This window comes from Pteropus medius, unplaced genomic scaffold, assembly GCF_902729225.1.
Source record: "Pteropus medius unplaced genomic scaffold, Ma_sr-lr_union100, whole genome shotgun sequence".
Classification (NCBI taxonomy): domain Eukaryota; kingdom Metazoa; phylum Chordata; class Mammalia; order Chiroptera; family Pteropodidae; genus Pteropus; species Pteropus medius.
In genome coordinates, this window is record NW_024349804.1 from 6,039,210 (window position 1) to 6,063,153 (window position 23,944).

Genomic DNA, 23,944 nt, shown 5'->3' on the forward strand with positions numbered 1-23,944 from the left:
TCAGTAAGTGAATTGTCCAATATCACCCACAGCTGGCAAGTGCGGAGTCTCCACCTCCACCTTTAAGTCCAAGGTCAGTGAGAGAGAAAGGCAGAGATGCCAGGAATTCAGGAAAATTTTTCCTTTCGGGCTCAGGCACCAACCACCTCTCCCTCTTTCCGTCCTTTCTCATTACCAAACACACGGACATTCTGGGCTGTGAAGCCTGCAGGAAAGATGAGGTTTCCATTCACAATGCAGAACTGATTTAGCAAAAGTTATGAGAGGAGAAGCCTATCAGTACAAGATATCCTCGGCCGTGACCGTGGCCTCTTCTATTTTGGTCTTAATCTCTGGGAGGGGAATTTGACTAATGGCCACCACAATCAAGTTTGCCGCGTGGGCCGAGGCACTGGCCACGCAGATCCAAAATGACTCTTCGTACTGTTCTTCCACGACGACAAAGTGAAAGAGCTTCTCCTGAAAGTTGGCGATTCGTTCTGTCAGGTCGTGAAATTTCACCGCGGCCGTGAAGCTGGAGATGGCCAACGCCACGACTCCACCTGGAACCCAGAAAGGTCGCCCTCATTCGGCTCTTTTTTTTTTTTTTTGCAGTCATGATGACTTGTGGTGAGTGGCATTGCTGTGGCACAGACAACAAACTCACTTTGAGTTTAAAAAAAATTTCTTGGGATGATGCGAATTTTAATTTACTTTCGAAAGCTGCAGATAACTGACAGCATGAGAGGCCAGAGGAGTGAGGAAAGAAAGGTTAAGCCTCGCGTAGGAAAGAAAGGATAAGCCTCGCGTCAGACGAGCTAGGAATCCTGAGTCCTCTATTTTTTTTTTTTTTCCTTGCCCAGCGCCATCCTTTCTAGGGTATCTGCATTTGGATAAGTTCAATCTCTAAATATTTTCGGATTTGGATATAGACCCTGAGGGCGCTGTGAGCAGTCATAAGATTACCTTACTGCGCAGCTGGGGGTTTCGACAGAGGGCAGACTCTTCTCGCCTTTTTGATTATCCTCTTTCCATGCTGTAGATTAAGCAGAAATAAAAGAAGGAGGAAAGGAAAGTAGAGAGGGGAAAACTGGAAGGGTTCTAAATTTCATGTGCTTCCCTACCTGTCGCTTCAAATTCTCTCTCTTTCTCTGTTTCTTCTCTTTCTTTCTCCTCTCTCCCTCTCTCTCAGGCTGGCTGTCTGTCTCTCTCCTTTTCTACTGCTTTGATTTTAATTAATATTTTGAAAAACACATTTATTATACTTTTTTGTTTAGATTATTACGTCTTCATTGGAAAAAAATTTGGACACCAGATTACAAATTTGCTTTTATCCCCAAATCCAGGTATAAACACTTTAAACATTTTAGTGTATTTCTTTACATTGTTTTCTCTTGAACAAAATTAGTATTATGGTGCTCTTACCATTTTACACTTGATTTTTTTCCCTTATGTGAACATTTTTCCACGGTAAATATTCTGTTACGGCACCACTTTAAACTAGTGCCTAGTGTTTTATCCCAGCGACATACCTAATTTAATTAAGTTGAAGTGTGATTTTATTTTTGGATACCTAAATTGCTTCTAACTTTTGATATTATAAAGCGCTCCAGTGAACCTTTTTTCATGTACATATTTGTGCTCTTTTCCTGTTATTTCCTTAGCATAAATCCCTATTGGAATTATTGAATCGAAGGACATTTGTATTTTTATGCCTTTTGACACTAAAGCTTTGCGAAATTGCGTTTTTAAAACACTAGTCAGTAGAACTCGAGAGTGCTGTCTGTCTGAGGAAGGGACTTGAGAGCGGTAAGCGTTTACTTAATAAGCAGACCGAGCACGTTGTCCATGCCAGCACTGCGAGGATTCATGCAGAGGTCAACCAGACACCTGCGGTCCAGACGCAGGTGGGCCATGTGCATAAGTAATTCCACAAGCTGCACACAGTCAGAAAATACAGGCAAATGCATAGTAATCAACTTACTGACATTACATTCTAATACCTGATAAGACAACATTACCCGCTTTTATACTTTATGGTCACTCTGTATAAGGTAAAGATAGTGAGGGTTTATTGCCGTAATGATGCCTGGCCCATTGGGCCCGGGTTTTTTGAAACAGACCTCATTTCTTCGGATTTTATTATTTTCATTAAAAATGATTTTTATAGTTCAAAATTAAATGCGAATTATTTTTTATGTATCTATATACCTAACACACACACATTTTGTCTTGATGTTTGGCTCGAAAAATAGGTCATGATAGTTATAAATGAGACCATGGATTAATGAAAAGGCGAAGGGCTTAGACTCAATTGTACCTGGTTGGAACCCCACCTCTGCTACTCATAGCTGTGTCACCTTGGGTGTACCTTGTTACTTCTCTGAGCTTTAGGCTCTTCATCTGTAAATACGGGTCTAATAATACCGCCTCATGGGGAGGCTGCGAGGTTTAAACAAAATAGGCAGGTAGAACCCCCAGGTCCCTTCTCTTCACCCCTAGTTCTCTGTCTTCTCTCTTCCCTCACCTTGACCTCTGTTTGCTGCTATACGTCCTCGGCCAATCATGCATGCTAACGATTTGTTTGTTTACCGTGACAGAGAGATTCTGTAACTTAGTAAGGAGGACATTTGTGCCCATTGGGCAGGTTACAGACTCAGGGAAGTGAAGGCTGAGGCGGGCGTGTTAATTCCCTCACATCTTTCACCCAGTTTCTTGGAACTCAGCCTGGTGATAGCGAGGACACAAAGTTCTCTGCCTGGGGCTTCCTTACCTGCCAGGACGTTCCATAGGCAGATGCCCCCGGGGCCGTTGACTGCCTTGTAGGGAACCTGGATCATGTTGAGAATGGCAAAGCCCATGCTGACCAGAGCCAGGGCCAAGGCCAGGAGGAGGAGCAGCAGAATCATTACGTGGAGGCCCGTGTTGAGCTCCTTCACCAGGTGCGGGAAGACTGGGGAGAGAAGACACAGACAATATTTCAAAGTCCAAGCTTGGCTCAAGTTCATAAAGCCCACAAAGACTTTACCACAAAGGCTTTAATGGAGAGAGAGAGGGCCAGGCAGCAAGCACTGAGTTTTCAAGGAGGAGGAGCCTTCTCAAGATCAAGTCATGGCCCCTGGATTTGCCACTTGTCAGGTGATCAAAAATCCTCTCTTCTTAAGGGTAGATGCAAAGTCAAAATGTGCCCCAGCTGGTGATTTAAGTAGCATTGACCTCCAGATGCTGGGATCTGGTACAAGTTGATGCGCTCAAACCCCAGGTGGTGTCTCTTTAGCAAAGGAGGCTGCAAACAGAGTCAGAGAAAGAGGGCTGATCACGAAGTTTGAATCCGGGTCAGAGTTGCCTTCATTAAATCAGAGGGGTAGGAGTGGCCTCGGGCCTATCTGTGAGGAGGGTAGCAAGGTGTGGCTGAGCAAAGCCTGGATCTGGCTTCCAAAGATCTGGGTTCAAATCCCAGCTTTGCTCATTTGTCATGACTAGGACATATCACCCTCTGAACCCTGCCCTGCACACCCACCTTACGAGGGTGTCGAGCGGATCAGGCGAAGGACAGAGGCATAGCTACAGCTCCCACTCGCTGGGCACTGATGGGAAGCGAAGGGCATCCCTCAGACCCCCTCCACGTGATTCCGCAAGGTTGACGTCATTCCCCCATGTACGATGGACCCTCAGTTTTAATGTTGCACAATACTCTTTTAGAATATTTAACGTCCATAGTCACGTGGCACGAGGATCTAATATTCATTTGTTTGTTTTCTCTACTTGGCTGCCACATCCTAGCTGTGAAGGTTAAATGATACATCACAATAGACGACTTCAGATATCGCCTGGGAAAGACTCAGTTCTCTAAAAGGGCGGCTGTGGCTGCTGCTGCTTTCTTCCTCTCCGACTTGAGGAAAGGCATGTGACTTCTCAGAGCCTCACTTTCCTCATCAGAACGACAGGGATAATCACACCTGCAGAGTGTGTGAGCTGAGGGTATTCGACATCCACTGAGCACAGTCACGGGCCGGACATATTTCACTCGTTATCTCCTTCAATCCTTGTGACAAGGGTATGAGGTAGATTTTATTAACTTAATGTCTCCTCATTAAGAAGACTTTAAGTCCCTTATCTTTGAGCGAGGTGACCCTGAACTCTACATAGGACTTTATAGTAGTATATAGTATATGGTACATAGAGTTTAGCTCACTGTTTTCAGTAGTTCGAAATGAAGACTTAAAAATGGTGAAAGCCAGAGAACTCCTGGACATACTCGTTCTTCTGTGATCATTCCAAGGTTTCTTCTGAACACCTCCTGGTCACGTCAGGGTCTGCCTTGTGAGCTTCAAACCCTCTGCTTCATCACTGCTACCACTGACTAGCACCTCCTTGTCCCACCTCAGGAGCCAGGATGCAAAGCTTTCCCGGTTCCACTCACCCCACACCCTCACCCTTTTCCCCTCTGGGGCCTTTGCTGGCTCACCGCCCCCTTTTATTCCTGGAAGGTTGGTGTCTCTTGAGCCTAAGAACTAGAGTTTCTTTCTGGTCCCTCTCCCTTTAAAGTATCCTTTCCACTCAGAAGTTTCCAGACACTCTGCATTTACATCCTTAGTTCTGGTTTAGCTTTCTTTCCAGTTCAGTCTTTCCATTTATAGGTTATCATATCAGCATTGGAAACTTTATCCTGGAAGACAAGCTTCTTTCCAAGGGATTTTTTTCTGCGTACAGCTTCTCTCTTCCCTTTCTTTCCCTTCTACCTCAGTGTCCCTTAGATTTTTTTTTTCTTTCCAAATTCTCAGCTCCTTTTTATTGCAAACATGATAGCCTGATTACCTAAAGTTTCATTATCCCTGTCCATGCAATGTGACCCAGAGAAACACGTGGCCAGCATAATAATCTTCATCAAAGACTTAAAATAGAAAATAATCACCTACGTGATTGGAAAAGATCCAAAAGTTTGCTAATTAATACGCTGTGTTGATCAAGGTGTAGGGAGGAAGAGACCGTCAAACCTTGTAGGAATTATTAATTCACACGCCCTCCGTAGAGGGCAACTTGACCATGTCTATATCTGTCGAAGCAATTTCACTTCTAGGAAAAGCACTCCCACGTGTGCTCAAAGCTGTACATATCGGATATTTGTTATGATAGCAACAGGTTGGGGGCAAACCAAAATGTGAATCCATAGGATAATGATTTAGTAAATGAAGGTACAACCACACAATGCCAGCTTTTAGAAAAGAACTAATCATGTTCATATAATGATACGAACCCACCTCCGGATTTGACTTAATAAAAAATTGAGAAATCACCACATTCGGATGCTGGGGAGGGGAAATTTGGGGCATATGGAGCGATGTGGAGAGGGGTTTGGAAAGAGTGCCCAATTTTCTGCTTCTGTAGTAGGAAGTGTATTGATGACGGCAAAGGCTGAACCTCATTCAGCCCCCAGATTCACAGGCCGTACCCGACACTTCAGATCTCCCAGTTAATTGAGATCTTAATATTTTTAATATGTCATTATTTGGAAATTCAAAACTTTCCTTGGGAGTTTTAATGTATCAGTACCTTCTGGTAATGATTTTTGAGGGGTGATTTCACGTTTGCTTTCTGTCACACAGTGCAGCCCCAGGAAAGCTGTTGCTTGCTTGCCTTTCACATTGGTACCTCGTTTCCAAAAGTTTTAGATGGCTCTGACTTAAGGATTAAACATAAGTTTCCGACTTGGAATCCACAGCCATAAACGCATATGACTTGTGACAATAAATGACAATAGCTGCACATGTTAAGTGCAGACTATGTGCCAGGCACTTATACACGTTCTTTCTGTTACTGCTGGCAGAAACCCTTTCTCACTCTTGCAAGTGAGGAAATGGGAAGTTGAATAGGTTAGCCAAGGTCACGTAGTCAGGATGTGCTGGCTTCACCAGTTCACTACACGGCCTATAGACCTATTCAAGACCCCCGAAATCAGGTAACTTGGAAAAGCAAAGGTTTAAAATTTCAATCCTAGGATAGCTGGAAATCTAGAGGTGTTATTTTAAATTTAAATAACTATCCTTATTTTGTACAAATTAGAGCTACCTTACACGAATGCCAGAAGTGATCGTTCCATCAGATATTATCTAATTTTAGATAATTTGTTTGCTCCCAACCCCAGAGAAATCCAGCATTCCTTTTTGTCCCAGCAAAGTAAGTAAGAAAAGCATGAGCCTGGCAGTCAGACCCGGGCCCTGGCTGGTGACAGAAAGCTTGTGGGGTGGGAGGTGGGAAGGAACCAGAGAACTAAAAACTGCCAGGCACTTACTATGCATCAGGCATTAATTATATCAGGCGCTTTTAAAGGAATTATTTCATTGATTGATTTCTCTGATCCCCAATTTCTTCCTCAGTAAAATAAGCACAATAAAATTTTTCCTTTAGGGTAGTAAGTGTTAAAGGAGATGAACAATGAGGGGGTGGCCTGAGACATCGATGTGTTATGTGTCTGGTACTCAGTTACTGTGCTGCTTTCCCAGATGGTAAGCTTTTGGAGGGCAGGCACTCATCTGTTTCACTCGTTCTGGTTTTCCTAAGGATGCTGGGCCCATAAATATTCAACACCACAGTTGAATGTGTGGACACTGCTAAATTAATGTTCGTCTCTTTCTTTCCCCAGCCACCCAAACCACTAGGTTGATTCAGTTTTATTTCAGAAGATCTGGGTATAAAAAGGATCTTAATTGGTTGTCATGTACAGTTGACCCTTGTAAATAGACAACACTTATAGTATTAATCAATACAGTAGAGTACTGTAAATGTATGTTCTCTTTCTTGTGATTTCCTTAATAACTTTTTCTCTTCTCTAGCTTACTTTATTATAAGACTACAGTGTATAATAGATATGCAAAATCTGTGTTAATTAACTGTTTATGTTATTGGTAAGGTTACAAGTCAACAGTAGGCTTTGGTAACTAAGTTTCTGAGGAGTCAAAAGTCATATGCAAATTTTTGACTTAGTGGAGAGTTGGCACCTCTCACCTGTGTTGTTCAAGGATCCACTGCATGGATCTTTGGTTTTCTCTGTGATTGGTTTGGACATTGACTTTCTGGGGTGATTCTATGGGAGACCTCCATGTAGGTGAGAATAGAGGCAGTTTGTCAGTGGGACCCAATCAAACCTCCCTGACTCCCCAGTTTTCAAAGCATTTTTACATCCTCACCTCCTCAGATCTGCATGGGGGTCCTGGGAGCTGGGATTTTTTTCCTCCAGATCAACAGTGACAGAAGCAGGTGAATCCTGATTCCAACTTAGAGGTAAAAGAGCTGTGACACATCCCGTAGCTGTCTCTCACAGTTAAGTTGTACAGGCACTAGGAGCTGTGAATCTAAATGTCGGGACACTCACTCTGGCTCTAGAGGACATTATCGTAGACACAGTGTCCCCGAACTGCAGTATTGTACAACCAGCCAAACACAGGAGGAAACAGGCCCAGCTCCTGGAGGTTTTCAAAAAGAATCCCATCCAAAGCACCTAGAACGGATGTTTGCATACCTGCCTCTGAGACACCCCCAGGGCAGCCAGCAATAAAACTTTCTTGGGTACTGTTCTTCTCAGGAATAATGTTAAAACATCCTTGATGAGTCCCACATTGTTCTGATGCTTCAGAGAGCAGACCACCCCAGGGGCTGTCCCCCACGGCATGCCTCTGAGAGGAAGGAGGGAAGGGGACATCGATGGGTTTTTCCAGTGGGCACTCCCAAAGTGCCCGTCTCCCTATGGCTTCTGCTAGAGGCAGTTTCCATTCCTGTGAGGCCACCCTTTGGCCTCCTCCTACTGCAAAGTTAGTCCCTGCTTCCGCAGCTTCTCCAGTGCCAGGGTTTGTGCTTGGTGACTTCCTCAATTATACTAGGCCCACCATCTGCTACCTCGCGCTGTCATGGGCTGAATTCTGTACCGATACGTTGAGATCCTAACCCCAGTACCTCACACTTTATTTAGATATAGGGTCTTTTTACAGAGGTAATCAAGTTAAAATGAAGTCATTGGGGTGGGCCCTCATCCAATGTGACGGGTGTCCTTACGAAAGAAAGGATATTTGGACGCAGAGACAGACACGTACAGAAGACCACGTGAAGAGACGTGGGGAGAATGCCATGTGAAGATTGGAGTTACGCTGCCACAAAACAAGGGAAGTCTGGGGACACCAACAGCTGGAAGAGGCAAGGAAGGCTCCCCCTCTCCGACCCGTAGGTTTCAGAGGGCGCCTGGCCACGCCAACAACCTGGTTTCGGATTTCTAACCGCCAGAACTGTGGGGGAATAGGTTTCTGTTGTTTACCCAGTTGGCGGTTCTCTGTTGCAAAAGTCCTGGGGAGTTAATACAACCTCCCGACTGAGTGACCGCTCGCCGTTCCAGCAGGAGCTGTCTGCCCTGGGCCCTCCCGCCCTCGAGTCCACATTTGTCTACCTCCTCCCCATCTCCTTTTGCTAAACTCCAGGAGAACAGTAAGAGCTACTAGGTGACAGACACGCTGCCTTGGGAAAGCTGCCAGTCACAGATTTCAGAGGAGCAACACGTGGTGCCAGGTGGGAATTTTGGAGTCGGGCTGACCTGGACTGGGACCTGGCTGTGGCACTCATGCCACTGTGACCTTGAGCAAGTTGCTTAATCTCTCTGAGCCTCAGTCTTCTCATATCTGGGTTGCTGAGGATTAGTATGGCATAGGTCACATTTGAGTTTAGAAGAACTTTATCGCTATCCATCCAGTCAGAATTTTGGAGCACCTACTATGTGCCAGACACTGTTTTAGGGGCTTGGGACCATCACTGAACAAAACAAGATCCCTGTCCTCATGCTGCTATATACTAAGGGGGAAGAGACAGATAATGAATAATGCACGTAACATAAATAAATTGTCAAGTATGTAAAAAGGTGGTTATCATGGTAACATGCTATATCATGCTATGTAATTACCATGGGCTGTTTTTATTATATTCCTTAAGCACTATCTTTTTTTTTTATTAAAGTCTTTGGAATATTGTTGCTATTGAATCTGTCATTCCCTTGTTAAAGCTTTGGAATTTCCTTCATGAGTTTCATTAATTTTAATTATCTATGGCTATTTAAAAAATTGTGCCATTTTCCTTTAGATCTGTGTGTGTGTGGTTTAAAATAATCTCAAACTTTAGAAAGATCTCAAGAACGGTACAAAGAAATTTTCTTTTCTTCTTGAACCATTTGAGAGTTAATTTTCTCTTCATCCCTGGATACTTTAGGGTCTACTTCCTCAAAAAAGACATTGCCTTAGATAACCACAGTACGACCAGCAAATCATCAAGTTAACAGTGGAACATGACTGCTGAATCCTTACACCCATTGCCCCGGTAACATCTGTCATAGCAAACAGACCCAGTTCAGAACCGAGTTGTGCATATATTTGTCATGGTCTCCTTTTAACCTGTCCTTTATTGTGATTTCTTTGTTTCTGTGTGTCTTTTCAGCTTTTTATGTTGTGTTTTTAACCGAGCTCTTTTCCCCAATATTCCTAATATTCCCATTCCAAGTTAATTGCTGGGTAAATATCACTATTCCAAGAGACTTTTCTTCTTGAGTATACGAAACAAATGTGAATTTCCTTCATGTACATAAAATGATGCCAATTTGTATTAGCCATATTTGTCAATGGTCCAGCTTCCTGTCTTCATAAATTTAATAGGATACTTACCCTGGCCAGGTTCCTTAAAACTACAATTCTGAAATATAGAAATCAAATAATGAATAAAATTCTTTATCCCCTAATCATAATTAATCAATATATTAATATGATATTGATTAATTATGATTTTGTAGGATACTGTTCTCACCAGTGAACTGTTTAATTCTAAAGGCTTACAGAATACTGCTGTCGCTGTTTTGGTAAGACCCTGCATAAGCCAGGCTTGAGTCCTGCTGTGTTTACATCTAAAGCAGCTCTGAGGCGATACTGGATGCCGACCAACATTTGTGCCTGCTCACGTTCACTGTGGGCAGCCCAGTGCCTTGCAACAGATCTCCCTGCCGGCAACCATCCGATTGGGCTTTGAACCAGGGCAGTCTGATTGCCGAGGCCTTTTGCTTTTTCTCAGACTATGAAGCTTTTATATAAACAGACGTGAAAGCAGTTGCCATGCTTCCTGAAGCTTCATTTGTGTAGGCAGTCTACACCCGAGAGCTGGGCTGGCTCAGAACATCTGAGTCACGGAGCAGGGGTCTAAAGTCTGGCTCTGCTGTTTACTGGCTGGGTGACCTCAGGCAAGTTATGCAACCTCTGCAAGTCTCAGCATAGTCCTCTGCAAAATGGGATTGTTATTAATTTTTTCTTTATAAATTTGTTCTAAGGCTTAAGAGACAAGCCATGTGAAGCACTTAGCAGAATGTCTAACACGTGTAAGCACTCAGTATTTCAATAGTCATTATTAAAAGAGGTGAACTATTAAATAAAAATGCACAGATCTCTATTGCTAACGTTTCTATGAGCCTCTACAGAAAAAAAAAAGGTGTCTTCTTGGTTCTGAACGAGAACCCATGGATTACTGTCGACTTTGTCATTACGCCTTAGAGAGAGGCAGCAGTCGAATTCCACATTCAGACATAACCACCCTTCCAAATTAAAAAAAAAAAAAATAAGTGTTCTAAAGCAGCTTTCGTGCCCCAAATATACTCACTTGTGAACTGGGACTGGCGGCCCCCTAGCCCGCACTGCCGCACCTTACACCCTCGGAAGAGCCCGTAGTAAATGTCCCCAATGAATTTGACCAGCTCTGGGTCGGTGGCGTTGACCAGGTCCACTCCAGTCTGACAAAGGATTTTCCCACTCAGCCAGTGAGGCACTGCCAGGGCAGTGATGATCAGGATGAAGGAGGAGAGGCTGAGTAGAGATGCCAGCCCATACCACGCCTTTTTGAACCATCCAGGCATTCTAGTGGGTGCAGGTCATCCCCCAGGGTTCTGAGCTGCAGTGGGGGCTGTTGACATCTTCCGGACACTCAGTAATACCCTGCTCCAAGGTCGGCTCTTCTGAACACACCATTCAAGGTCCCAAGATCATCCTGGGGTCCTTTCGCAGTGCCTGTCTCCACAGTCCGTGTTTACTACAATTGTATCCGGAAGTCTCTACAGAGACAGTCTTCACCTGACAGCGCAGAGGAGCGTGTTACTGAAGGACGTAACCCTATATCTCCCACTAGACTAATGTTTCAGCTGAGGGCTTAATTGTTCCTCGTTTCAAGTATTTAAATAACTCTGGTGTGGCCCTCTTAAGGACGAGGAAGTTATTAGCAGGCAAACCCCGGTAGGTCTGACTATGAAGAGATGCTAGCCATTCTCAAAAACGCATACGGTGGGAAGAAAAAAATGGAATGATTAGCACTTGAATATTGCCAACAAGGCATGGCATCAAATGTTGCTCTTTTTGATGCATACCTGGGCATTTCTCAAAAATGTCTCTGCTGTCAGAATCCCCAGAACTGTTATTAATACCATGAGGTGACCTCTGTGCTCAAAGCTTTCATTCGAAATGTATAAACAAGGCATTATGATTCCTGGGTTTATCACTGGGTGACTCTGCCATGGGTGAAATTGCATCATGAGTCCATTTGTGGCTGCTGGGGCAGCCTGGACCCCACACTTACATTCTTCTCTTCTGCTCCTTGTCTGTCCCATCACCAAATGGGAAAGGAAAGTGTTTCTCTAACGTGTTAGCAAATAATAATCAGCCTGCTCGGGTCTTTAACCTTCTAATAGTGAAGATCTTTCTTTTTCTTTTAATCTGTAGGCACTAGGAATGAAATATTCCCTAATTTTTATCTTATACAGTGGCTTTGAAAATGACTTTTAGTCTATTGCTAAATGTCAACTTCATGTCCTGTGAGACTGGCAACAGTCACTGTCAATTGCTTTAGGGAGCAAAATTGGGCCGAAGGGTCACAGTAAGATTCCTTATTTGGTCACAGAAGTCTAGAGGTGGGTTTAGGACGGGGCACTGCTAACCAACGGAGTTCTAGGAACCTCACCCAGAGAACAGTGAGTGGGGAGAGGGCAGAGGGACGTGGGAATGTAAATGTCAGATCCCGTCCTAGAACTGGGGTTCGCATCTGTGGTGTCTCCACAATGAACATAAAGGAACTCTCCGAAGCCTGGGCAGAGCGCCACACCTACAAAAAGCCTTTGCCATAGGCTTAGTCACCCTGGATGCTCAGTAACCCTCTGTGGCAGGCAGGGGTGAGTATTCCAACTGTTTGTCTCCTGAGAAAACTGGAGGTCAGGCCTCTGGCTGGAGTTCAGGCCTTTGAAATGCAACAGCTCTTCTTCATCTCATTGACTTTAAAACAGCACATGTTTTTCTGGTAATGAATAACAAAATACATACGAAAGGCTTATAAAGTGCTTGGCACATTAATAAGCGACCAATAACGTTAGTTATTCTTATTGTAACATGAAGCACGCTTTGAGAAAGCAGGACATGTGTAATACATTTGTGTCATATTTCTGCCCCCAATGATGGACCCAGGTCAACTTTTGATGTTTTAGGGGTTAAGCAATTATTTTTGGAAAAATTCTATGGGAACGACATTCCCAACAAGCCCCTGCCATGATCAATGGAGGTGTGCTCACTGTTGAAGACCTGGGTTCGAATCCCTACTCTCCTGGGTGAATGACTGAAACTCTCATGCCTTGGTTACCTAATCATCCAGATTCCCAGCAATTCTATTCCTGGGAATGAAGCTTCTGATAATAAAATGTGTTGCAGGATGCCTCCTGTTCTCTACCAAAGTCTTTCTGCGTGCCTTCTCTGGCACTCGTTGCTTGAGCGAACCACTGTGTGTCTGCTGTATACAAGGCACTGTGTATGGGTGGAAGGTGACCCAAAGATGTATAATAAGGGATCCTGCTCTCAGGAAAGTTACCACAGTGTTAGGGTAGTGGTTCTCAACCAGGGGCAATTCTGCCCACCCAGGGGACCTTTGGAAATATCTGGTGATGTTTTTGATTGTCATGACAGCAGGGGTGTGGTGCTGCTACTGGCATCTAGGAAGTATAGACCAGAGATGCTGTAAACATCCTACAATGCCCAGGACAGCCCCTCTACCCACCCAATATCCGCACAGAACTAATAGCACTGCTCTTGAAAACCCTGTATTAGGGGCACAACTAATACATAGAGAGAAAATGCCAGGCTTTGTTGGTAGGAATGGGTGGTGCCATTTGGTGGGGCTGAAATGTGGACTGTGGCCCTTTACTAGTCTTGTCAAGTGGGGCTTATATACAGTCACAGAGGGTCAAGGGTAGTGTCATAGGTTTTATGTCATTGAACTTATGTCTCTTTTTGGACTCGTTGTGCCATACGTACTCATATTTTGTAGCAATCTTGTAATCATTTTCTGTGGTATTTTTGTTTTAAAAGTATTAATTTGTGAAGTGTAAACTATATTTTTAGCATCCTACAATTATTGTATCACTCTTTTGTCAATTTTTTAATGGTTGAATATGGTCCAAAATAGATATTTAAATATCCCCCGCCACCAAAATATAAGAGGCCTGGAACTCAACAATCTCTTAAGAGGCCCAGTGAATTGTCACAGAAGTAGTGGCAAAAATAACAATATGACTCTTGCTCGATTGGCATTTATGGAGCTCCTACCACTAGCTACACACTAAGTACCTAAGTATTATCTTTGAAAATCCCTTCCACGCCCTAGGATGATAGACCATTAGTATTCCCATTTTACTGGCGAGGAGACTGAGGGAGGGACAGAGCAATTAAGAACGTTGCTTAGGTCCACAGCTATTAAACAGGGGGTCCAGGCAGGAGGCTTCACTTTTATTTACAGGAAAAATACATTGTACGTGGCTCGTCTTATCTCCGCAATAGACTCTAATCCTCGGTGCTGAGATGACGGCGGGGGCCACCCACTGTCGCGCACACCCGCTCTCCGTCGTTCCAGTCTCAGTCCCGCTCCTCGCACACCCAGGACGCCCCGCACCTATGGGAGGGCGGTGGGCCTTGCCTGCGCCCCGCCCCCGGGGCGGGCCAGCGGGGCTGGGGGCGCAGTCGCCTTCCCGCCGAGCGTGGCCGCGCGCTAGGCGGCAGCAGCGGGCGCGGCGCGGGGTGCGGCCGCCGCGCGGCCCCTCTTGTCGGGCTCGGTGGGCGGGCAGGGGCGGGACGCGCCGGGGTCGGGTCCGGAGCTGCGGGGTCCAGCGGGACGTGCGGGATGGCGGCGGCGGCGGCTGCGGGCGAGGCGCGCCGGGTGCTGGTGTACGGCGGCCGCGGCGCGCTGGGCTCGCGATGCGTGCAGGCGTTCCGGGCCCGCAGCTGGGTGAGTCCGCGGGCCGGGGGCGCGCAGGCGTTCCGGGCCCGCAGCCGTTCCGGGCCCGCAGGCGTTCCGGGCCCGCAGCCGTTCCGGGCCCGCAGGCGTTCCGGGCGCGCGCAGGCGTTCCGGGCCCGCAGGCGTTCCGGGCCCGCAGCTGGGCGAGTCCGCGGGCCGGGGGCGTGCGACGGCGCTGTTCGGAGCGGCGAGTTGGGTGGCCGGCGGGCACGGTGGGGATTGGGGTGCCGGGCAGCCGTCCCCGGGGCAGGCTGAGAGGGCTGTGCGGAGGAAGCGGGGGGCCCCGGTGCACCCCAGACACGAGTGCTCGCAGGACCATGCACCGCTCCTACGGCTGCGCCCGTGTCCGAGTCCGCGCTCACGCGGGCCGTAGTTGACCTGGGGCCGTTACTCTGCAAGGAGGGTGGTGGGCGGCTGCTCACTCGGTCTCCGCTGGGCCTAGAGTGTCCGGCACGAGTCGGGCGGGAGAGAATTCCAGAACGGGGAGGAGGACGAGGAGCGGAGGGGTGGGAACCAGGAGGACAATTAGAAGGATCTGGAAATAGCACTGCCCGGCTCCGCTCGCTAGTCCTATTACCGTGAACTGATTGCTTCCACGAACCTCAGTTTCCACGTCTGTAAAATGGGGATAATGATAGTATTTGCCCCTTAGGGGAGTTGTGAGGATTAAATGAGCTAATTGGTGTCTCAGTGTGTACATTACCTGACTCCTGGTAAAAGATGGTTGAATGTTACCTATTACCAATATATTTGTTTTATATATTGCAGGGGTCGAGAACAGGCTTTCCTAAGACGTACCACTTTGGCGTGTGAATTATTTTTGAGCCGAAGGCAATAGAGACACTTCCAGTTCAAGAGAAACTTATACCTGTCCCTTAAAAAATATATGTTAGGAGCCTTGCCTATAATAAGAGTTACCAGAAATAATTTTTATGACCTACCTATAGGGCAGTGCAAACTGCTAACGACTGAACATCTCTTCTTATGTCCTTTGAGGAGATAAGAGCCCCCAAATGCCTCACCTCATCTTTAGCTCAGAATGTCATCCATACCTCATCTTAATTTTTTGTCTCTGAACCTCTCGTGTGTGTGTGTGTGTGTGTGTGTGGTCTCTGACTCGTGTGTGGGGTCCTCATACGCGTATGTAATTTGGCTATTTTGTTAGTCTGTCTCATGTCGATTTAATTATTAGACCAGCCGGAAGAACCTAGATGGGTAGAGGAAAGTTTCTTACTCCCCTCCTACAAATATATTATTGATACAATGATCTATAGCCCTGTTCTTTTAACTTCCATTGGACCTGAAGCCTCAGCCCCTCAAATACTGGTGGCTTATTTGTTTTGCAGAGACTTTTTCAACTATTTTGCATAATCATGTATTCACTTCCTGAAGGCAGTATGCAGGAGCCCCGCTGGTCCCAGGCCAGGAGCCCTGAGCCCTGCCCCCTACCACCCAGCAGGGTTCAGTGTATTCCCGGTAGAGATTCTGCCCTGTGTCATCTCACTGCAGCTGTCACTCGCTCAAAGTCCATGCTGGAGCTCTGGAGAGCTTTCCTGGGATTCAATTAGCAGCAGCAGCAGCAGCAGCCTGGGCAAAGGGTGCCCTGGGACCAGAGAGAGAAGGTTCCAAGGTTTTCTTCTGGCTCAGAATCTGGCATAAGATTCTGTTTCTAAGGAATCTAAACACATCACCCCCTTCCTGCCACCTCTGGAACCTGGGAAGACTACGATTTGGGGTGTTTTCCCAAGTCTGCATAGATGGATGGCAGTGACAGTTGGAACATTTAAGGAGTGTCAGCCGGGGGCCAGGCACTGTGCTCCAGCATACCAGATCCCTTACATGCTCTTCGTTTACTCTACACAGTAACTTTAATACAGCCTGTGTTCTCACGATACAGATGTGAGGCTGTACTTTCCCCTCGTGGGGGCAGTTGGCAGAATCTAGTGAACTGATTTACCTTTGAGTCTGTCTTTTCCCCCCTTCTTTCCTGGGAGGGTTGGAGTGGAACCTAGTCTTTGTCTCAGTATGTCCCATGGTTGGTGACCTAAAAGTAGTGAGTGGTCTTGAAAGGATCCTGTGTTCTTCAGAGCTTGTGGCAGATATTTGTCTCGGGGACTTTCAGACCTTGGGGGCTCTGGAGCTTTCTAACAGCCATGCATGTGTCACCTATGCTGTCATCTGTAGCATCCTCTGTTTCATTTAATTCACACACCGATGCTGTTCATTGTTATCCCCTGCATGTGGTCGAGAAAGCCGCTGTATGGCAGAGCCAGGATTCAAACCCCAGTCTGCCCGGTTCCCAAACCCAGAGCCATCCTTCTGTGCTCTGGGGCAGGGTTCCGTGGGCTGAGTCCTGCCCCCATTTGTTTTCATACGGCTCAAGAGCTAAGAATGGTTTCACATTTTTAAAAGGTTGAAAAGAAATTAAAAGAGGAATAATATTTTGTGACATGTGAAAATCACATGAAACACACATTTCAGCGCTTCAGGTTTTCCCGGAACACAGCCACGGTCATCTATGGACCTGTGGGGCTGTGTCTGTGGCTGCTCCCCGCTCCCACAGCAGAGTGGAGTATTATGACAGAGACCACCTGGCCAGCAGAGCCTAAAATATTTACTCGTTGGCCCTTTTTAGAGAAAAAGTTTGCAGACGCTGGTCTAGGGGGTTTGGCTTTAGAGGAGGCGGAATGGGCTGGGCTGGGGCTCAGACTGGTGGAGAGGGAGAGGGAGAGGGAGAGGTCGGCAGCTGGATCCCCTCTCGGCTTTTCGTGTAAGCCTCTTACCTGTCTCCACGCCTCTCTGTCCTGGCCTTGGATCTTTAAAGGAATAGCAACGTGCTGTCTCTTGACCAAAGCTGTTTTTCACTCCAGTGGGTGGTCAGCATCGACGTGGTGGAGAATGAAGAGGCCAGTGCTAGTGTCGTCGTTAAAATGACGGACTCGTTTACGGAGCAGGCTGACCAGGTAATTCCAGAAAAGGTCCCACAAGCCTGTGGGACGGGAACCCTGGGGAGCGGTGTCCGCTGGCTGGCGGTGTGTTCTTCCCTTCTTCAAGTATTGTCTCTCTAATTATGAAAGCCATTTGTACCCATGGAGGGAAATTTGGAAAAAAAAAATACAATGACGTTAAATGACCCATAATCCAATTCTAGTTAGCTGACTATTTGCATTTTGGCCCATTTTGTTGTCTTTTCTATGCATTCTGTATGTTATTAGCTTTACAAGTTGTGGTAATCTTGTATTTTATATTTTAAAAGTTTAAATGAAATTAATTTTTATTTCAATACTTCAGATCATTTAAAAATATCCGTGTCAGTGTGTAATTTTTAATTTTATGAATTGGCTACAATTTTCTTAGTTTCCTCATATTATACGTTTAACTTTTTTGCAGTTTTTCTTTTTATCATTATTTATCTCCATCTCTGATTATTGATTTAGGATACATTCTAAAAAGTGGAGTGCTCAGTTCAGAGCAAGAGTACTAGCAAAACAGGTTATTTTGAATCACAAAACGATATGCTTATTGTGAAACAAAAAGTCAAAACTCTTAATATATCAGTAAACCGTGAAATATCCCTGGGACCCCTAGACAGCCACTCCCCAGCAGGAAGTCCCCTTAACAGCTTGACGGGTGTTTTGGTAAATATCTGGGTTCTACCTTTCTCAAAGAGCTGTGCCCACGAGCAGCCTGATGGACATGTTTCATGTGTTTGATTCCCTTGCCAGCGCCAGCCCATGTTCCCGAGGAAATCTGCACGATGTTCTGTGTGTGATGCGCCGTATTTGCACAGGCACGCGGCGATGCGTGTGGGCAGGTGGTGGCGGTCCTGTTGATATCTGAGGAGACTGAGTGTCAGACACTTGGTGACATGGCCAGCAAGCTAGTTAGTAGTGTAGTTGAGAGCATGGATGTCCTAAGAAGAGACTTATTAACAACTTATTAACTGTAGTAAGTTCAGGGTCTGCTTTTTGGTTAGTTTTGTTGTCCCTAGTAAGCTGAACACTGTTGAGCGTTGATGGTTTATATGATCCTTAGCTATTTTTTATAATACATTTAAAAAAATTTTTAAGTGATGCATGTATGATGTAGGGAATATAATAAAGCCAGAGAAGAGGAATATCACGTTTAGTCCCTCTGTGAGATTAATAGTTTGTGATATTTCCTTCTAATCTATTTCTCCAAACATATATGTATAAATCTAAAAAAACTTTAAATTCTCAAACTGTGAGCTTACTTGCTGTTTCTAAAACATCAATTTGACATAGGTTGCAATATAAAAAGCCAGCTGACTTATTCCACAATATAGGTTTTTGTTGTCCTTACTTTGCTAATATGGTCCTAGTGTTTCCTTTACTTAATGATAACCTTTTGGGCTTAATCCTGGCATGACATTGTTATGTACCAGGCGCTGTTCTACGTGTTTTATTCACATTAACCTGACTAGGACCCCAGAACAAAGTTTCTCATTTATCTCCTTTTAGAGATGGGGAGTCTGAGGCATGGAAAGGCCCTGCTATTTGCTCAAGGTGAAACAGGCAGTAGGTGGCCAGGACTGGAACCTGGGCAGTGGGGGTTGGACGTCGGTGCTCTTAACTGCATGCTAAGCTGCCTCTTGGCAGAGCAGCTTCACGTAGATGATAAAAGCTCAGATTAAGTGCACGGGGAGCCCTGGGCTCGGGGAGCAAGCAGCTTGTCCAGATGTGCATCTCTGTCGTCAGCATCGATTCTGCTCCTGTTAATTGCAGGTGTCTGATGTCCACGGGCGATTCTGAATGTGAACTTGTCCTCTGAGACTTGACTTCATGCTGCTTCACACAGGACATGGCTTAAGAATGAAGGGAGGAGACAGCGGGGAACCAGGGTGACAGGAGGGAGGTCAACAAAAGATAAATTGGGATTAGGTGAAATACTCATTAATAGAGGCCAACGGATATTTAGGAATTTCTTGAAAGCTTTAGGCATGGGGTATAGGGAGGGGAAAGATTGATTTTCACTGCCAAGGCATTCTCTTTGAAAGAGTAATTTGAGGCCTCAGAAATGTTTAGTGAAAGTCAGGGACTGGAATGTTGCTGCTGGGAGAGGTTCATCATCTTGTCATAAGTCTTAAGAAGATTTATCTTAAGGAAGCAGTTGGGAGACGTCATCTCAGCCGTTCCAGAGAAATATGGAAAAGGGTCATGGTCGATGGCCAGAATTGCCTGTCTCACCAGATTTTTGTTTTAATAATTTTAACAAAAGGACATATATGTATTTTCAGCACTTTACATTTTGCAAACAGATTAATTAGTAAAATGAACCCCCAGATACTTAGTATTTATCAGCGTTTTGCATTGACTATATTTTTTTATTGCTTTAAAAAACAATAATTTCTCTTTGGCATTTTCTTTTGGAAATACAGTTAAAGAGGTTTTTGTATTGGGGGAGAGAGAATTATCTCAGGTTATGATTCTGTGATTTGCAAAGAAAGTCTGGAAAGAAGTATACCAGAAGGTTAGCTGCAGGCATTGAAGCTCTAGGTGATTCTTTAAAACCCTTTTTCTACTTTTCTTAATTAATTGTTTCATTTCAGGGGTGCTTATGTCCCCGTCATTTAGAATAGTCAAAAGAAGATTCTAGATTGCTTTATAAAAATCACATTGAAATGTATTTGGGCTTCCCTATCCAAAATGCTTGTCATAGATTGGTCTTGGTCCTGTATCTAGTTTTCAAAGTGTTAACTGCCAAGTACTATTAAACTGTCTTAAAAGGAAGTAAAAAAATAAACTGAGGTGTCTGTAAAGATGTCGGCCTGTTTAGGTTTTCCTGAAAACGTGTGCATCTCTTCGTCCCTTTTGTTTAAGGTGACTGCTGAGGTCGGAAAGCTCTTGGGTGAAGAGAAGGTGGACGCAATCCTTTGTGTGGCCGGAGGATGGGCCGGGGGCAACGCCAAGTCCAAGTGTGAGTCCTCTTTTGAGTTACTCATCCATTCTGTCCCGCCCTTGGTCCAGCGGGCTTGGATCGGTTGGGTCTGTACTACGTGTCAGGTCAGATGTTTTTCGGTATGGCCCCCAGGATCTTTACGTAGCTCTGTGAGGTAGGGATGAACAACCCATTTTACAGGTGAAGAGAAACTTCCATAAAGGAGTTCGGGGAGGGGGATGTTGAGTTTGAAGTAGAGGCAGAATGAAATCAGCATCGTTCCCACCTCAGCCTTGCAGGGCGACTTACTGGGAGTTGAGGGACGTGTCTGAAATGGAGAGATCGTTGTGAAGGTCAGAAAGTTGAGCTTTTTACATAAAGCTGAGTACAGTTTCCAACTTTCCATTATGAACATTTTCAAACAGAGAGAAAAGTCGACAGAACAGCTCAGTGAACCCTGTTCCCTCCATCAAGGTTCAGTGATTGCTAGCATTTCCTCTGCTTGCATGCTCTGGCTTTCTCGCATGTGTGTACTGTGAATTTTTCGGTTAACCACTTGAAAGTAAGTGGGCTCTCTTCCTATTTCAGCATGCGTCCCCAAAGAATAATCCCATTCTCCTCCATTTTCATATTACCATTATTATATCTAAGAAAATTAACATAATTTTCTGTATAGGTTAATACTGTCCAACCCATATAATAATTCTGTAAGGTTAATACTATCCAACCCATATTCAAATTTCCCAGTTTATCCATATCGTTTATAATCTTTTTCCCCTAAACTATTCTAGTCAGAGTTTATATACTACATTTCGTCGTTCTTAGTCTACCTGTATATATTTTTTTTCCTGTGTCAGACTTGGCAAGGCAGGGCCTTTTTCATATGGAATGTCCTATGTATGAATTTGTCTAACCGTTTCTTTAAGATATCATTTACCTTGTTCCTTATCCCTTATCCTTTTTCCCGTGGACCGGAACCTAGGTCCAGGGACTTGCTTAGATTCAGGTTAAATATTTTAGAGGCGAGAACTGTACCTGAGTAACGCGTACTTCCTGCTCATAGCCGTGGGACTTTAACCTTGTCAGATCGCCCTACCTATCCGTGGTGATGCCAGATTTGGTGCTTGGTTAAGACGGTAGCTGGTAGACTCCCATTGTAAAGCCGCATTTTTTTTTTGCAATTGGTAAGCTACCTGTGCGGTGGTACTTGGGCATCTTGTGTGAATATGCCGTTCCAAAACATCCTGAAACCCTAAATTCCTAAAACCTAATGGTTTTAAGCATCCACTGCCTGAATCCTAGCGGGGGTTGGAAAATGGTGGTTTTCTGATACTATCATTCCACCATCTAAAAAGGAGCTGATTTTCTGTGAGACTGGTATTCTGTGGGGTGATCAAGTTGACAAAACGTCCTGATGGCCTTTCGTATATTTTGGGAACAAGAAGTGATTAATGTGGGTCTATCAAACATTCTTTTTTCTAGTCTTTTTTATCAGGGAAATGCAATACCTTGGTTATCACTGAATGAAGACACCCCTCAACCCCCCGGTATCAAGAGGGCTTTCTTTCTGGATCTTGGATTTGGCCTCACAGGGTTCTGTGTTTCTTGTAAGGGAGCAAAGAGACAGGTCCCCAGCCGGGGATGTGACATACATTACCATCTGTTCCTCCTCATTACATCTCTAGCAAGGCCAGAGAGTTACGTGTGAATTGATTGTTACCTAAGCTTTCTTTTAAAGAGTCTTTAAAACTATGTTAAATTTTCAGCCATAAAAAGTGTAGTTCTGTAAAAAGCCTCTCCGTGTCCATGTGGTAATGATCCCTCAGATTTTTATCATGGCTTAAACCTGACTGAGACATACGGGTTCTTCTTCCAAATCTAATGCCCTTTATAAAGAACAATCTTTGAATTAAAGCCAGTCCCACATGTTTATGAATGGCCCTCACTTAACTGGCTACAATTTTACCGGTTTGCAGGTGAGGGAGCTGAGACTCGGTGATCGCATGGCCTGGGTTCGAATCCCGGTGTCTGGCTGTCAGCCCTGTGCTGCTCGTACTAGGCCGTGTCATAGTCAAGGGCTGTGGGGGGGAGTGGCTCTCAGTGCTTCCTTGAGCGTCAGGTGTCACGAGTCGAGCTCACCTTTCAGTTTCTTCACTGCGGATGCTGAGCCGACATACCGTTTTTTTTTTCCCCCCACTCAGCTCTCTTTAAAAACTGTGACCTGATGTGGAAGCAGAGCATGTGGACGTCGACCATCTCCAGCCACCTGGCCACCAAGCATCTCAAGGAAGGAGGCCTCCTGACCTTGGCTGGTGCCAAGGCCGCCCTCGAGGGGACTCCTGGTAAGCCTTCACCTCGCGGCCTGTGAAGGGGGAGTGCTCATGCTCGTCGGCTGCTCACGGGGGCTGCGGGGAGCCTCCATGGGCTGAGGGGTATTGAAGCCCTTCGCCCTCCGCGGTGCTTTATGCAGGTGGACTTTGTTTCCTTTAGGCCTGAAATGTTTTAGGGGAAGGACACGTGAGCCTTTCATTGACGTTGTCCTAGGGGAGCTGGAAACAGAGTGAGAGAGGCCGGGGTAGATTGTGCATCCACGCTGTGTGCTCTTGAACAAATTATTTATCTATTCGGCCACATTTCTGCTGTAGTTTCCTTAATTATAAATAATGACAGTAGCATCTACCTTGAGAGTAGCTGTAAAGCATTAGAAATACTGATGTGTAAAGCATACAGTGAGTCTCCTGAGAAGTCACTTTATTTCATTTTATTCTTATTTAATCCTGGGGTTGATGTCATCATCATTTTCAATTTACAGGTAAGAAAAAAGCTAAAACGTAGATTAAGTCATTTGCCTGGGTTTATACAGTAAGTAGGTTGCAAGCTTCCTTTGAACCAGAACCCCGTTCATTTCTAAATTATGTATTTTTTCCATTATGTTGTGCAGATCCAAGTTTTCTCTGGATTTTTTATGCCTTGTGTTGGTTTGCTCAGGCTGCCATAGTAAAGTACCACTGGCCAGCTTAAATGACGGAAACATATTTTCTCCTAATTCTAGAGGCTGAAAGTTCAAGATCGAGGCATCAGCAGGGTCGCTTTCCTTCCGAGGCCTCTCTCCTTAGCTTGCAGATAGCCGTCTTCCCCTGGTGCCCTCACGAGGTCGTTCTTCTGTGTGCGTTTGTGTCCCAGTCTTTTCTGAGGACACCGGTCATGCTAGATTAGGACCCATCTTAATGACTTCATTTTAACTTAATTACCTCTTTACCCCCATCTCCAAATATAGTCATTCTGAGATGTGGAGGCTTCAACATAGACATTTTGGGGGAGATACAATTCAACCCATAATACTCCCTTTTCGATAGGGCTCAGGGAATTTAAGTGGGCGGCTGGGGCGCGGGGTCCAATACAGAGACAGAAAATGTCTACCTCTACTACCTAAGTTAAACTCATCTTTGAAAAAAAAAAGGGTGGGGAGAGCTGTTTTTAGACCTTGTCAGTAAGTGGTAGAGACCTTGAGCACCTCTTTAAATTTTAATGTAACTCGCTGAACTGTGCGGCTCTTACACATCAACAACTTCGTGCCACTCATTTTCTTATTTTGTTTCTCAGAGCTTATGATCTTACAAGTCCGTGGCTATCGCGGTCATCAGAGCCACGTAAATGTCAAATGTAAGTTTGGTCGGGATCTGACTTTTATTAAAGGTGACATGGAGCAGAGGCAGTAGCGAGCAAACAGAGACAT

General features: G+C 45.2%; 2 protein-coding genes across 2 annotated transcripts in view; one reads left to right on the plus strand and one right to left on the minus strand.

The window, feature by feature from the left end:
* Nucleotides 1-256: 256 nt before the first annotated feature.
* Nucleotides 257-11,003, minus strand: CLRN2 (clarin 2). The gene is made up of 3 exons (XM_039838046.1): nt 10,651-11,003; nt 2,753-2,932; nt 257-542 (listed from the first exon to the last, which is right to left on the minus strand). The coding sequence occupies exons 1-3, from the start codon at nt 10,901-10,903 to the stop codon at nt 277-279; spliced, it is 699 nt and encodes a 232-aa protein (XP_039693980.1). The 5' UTR covers nt 10,904-11,003; the 3' UTR covers nt 257-276.
* Nucleotides 11,004-14,052: 3,049 nt separating this feature from the next.
* The window catches only part of QDPR (quinoid dihydropteridine reductase), an 18,832-nt gene continuing 8,940 nt past the window's right edge, over nt 14,053-23,944 (plus strand). Inside the window, exons 1-4 of the mRNA XM_039838124.1 lie at nt 14,053-14,301; nt 17,181-17,273; nt 20,151-20,247; nt 22,410-22,550. Of these exons, the coding sequence (XP_039694058.1) occupies nt 14,197-14,301; nt 17,181-17,273; nt 20,151-20,247; nt 22,410-22,550 (436 nt within the window). The 5' untranslated portion in view covers nt 14,053-14,196. The remainder of the gene's footprint in view (nt 14,302-17,180; nt 17,274-20,150; nt 20,248-22,409; nt 22,551-23,944) is intronic.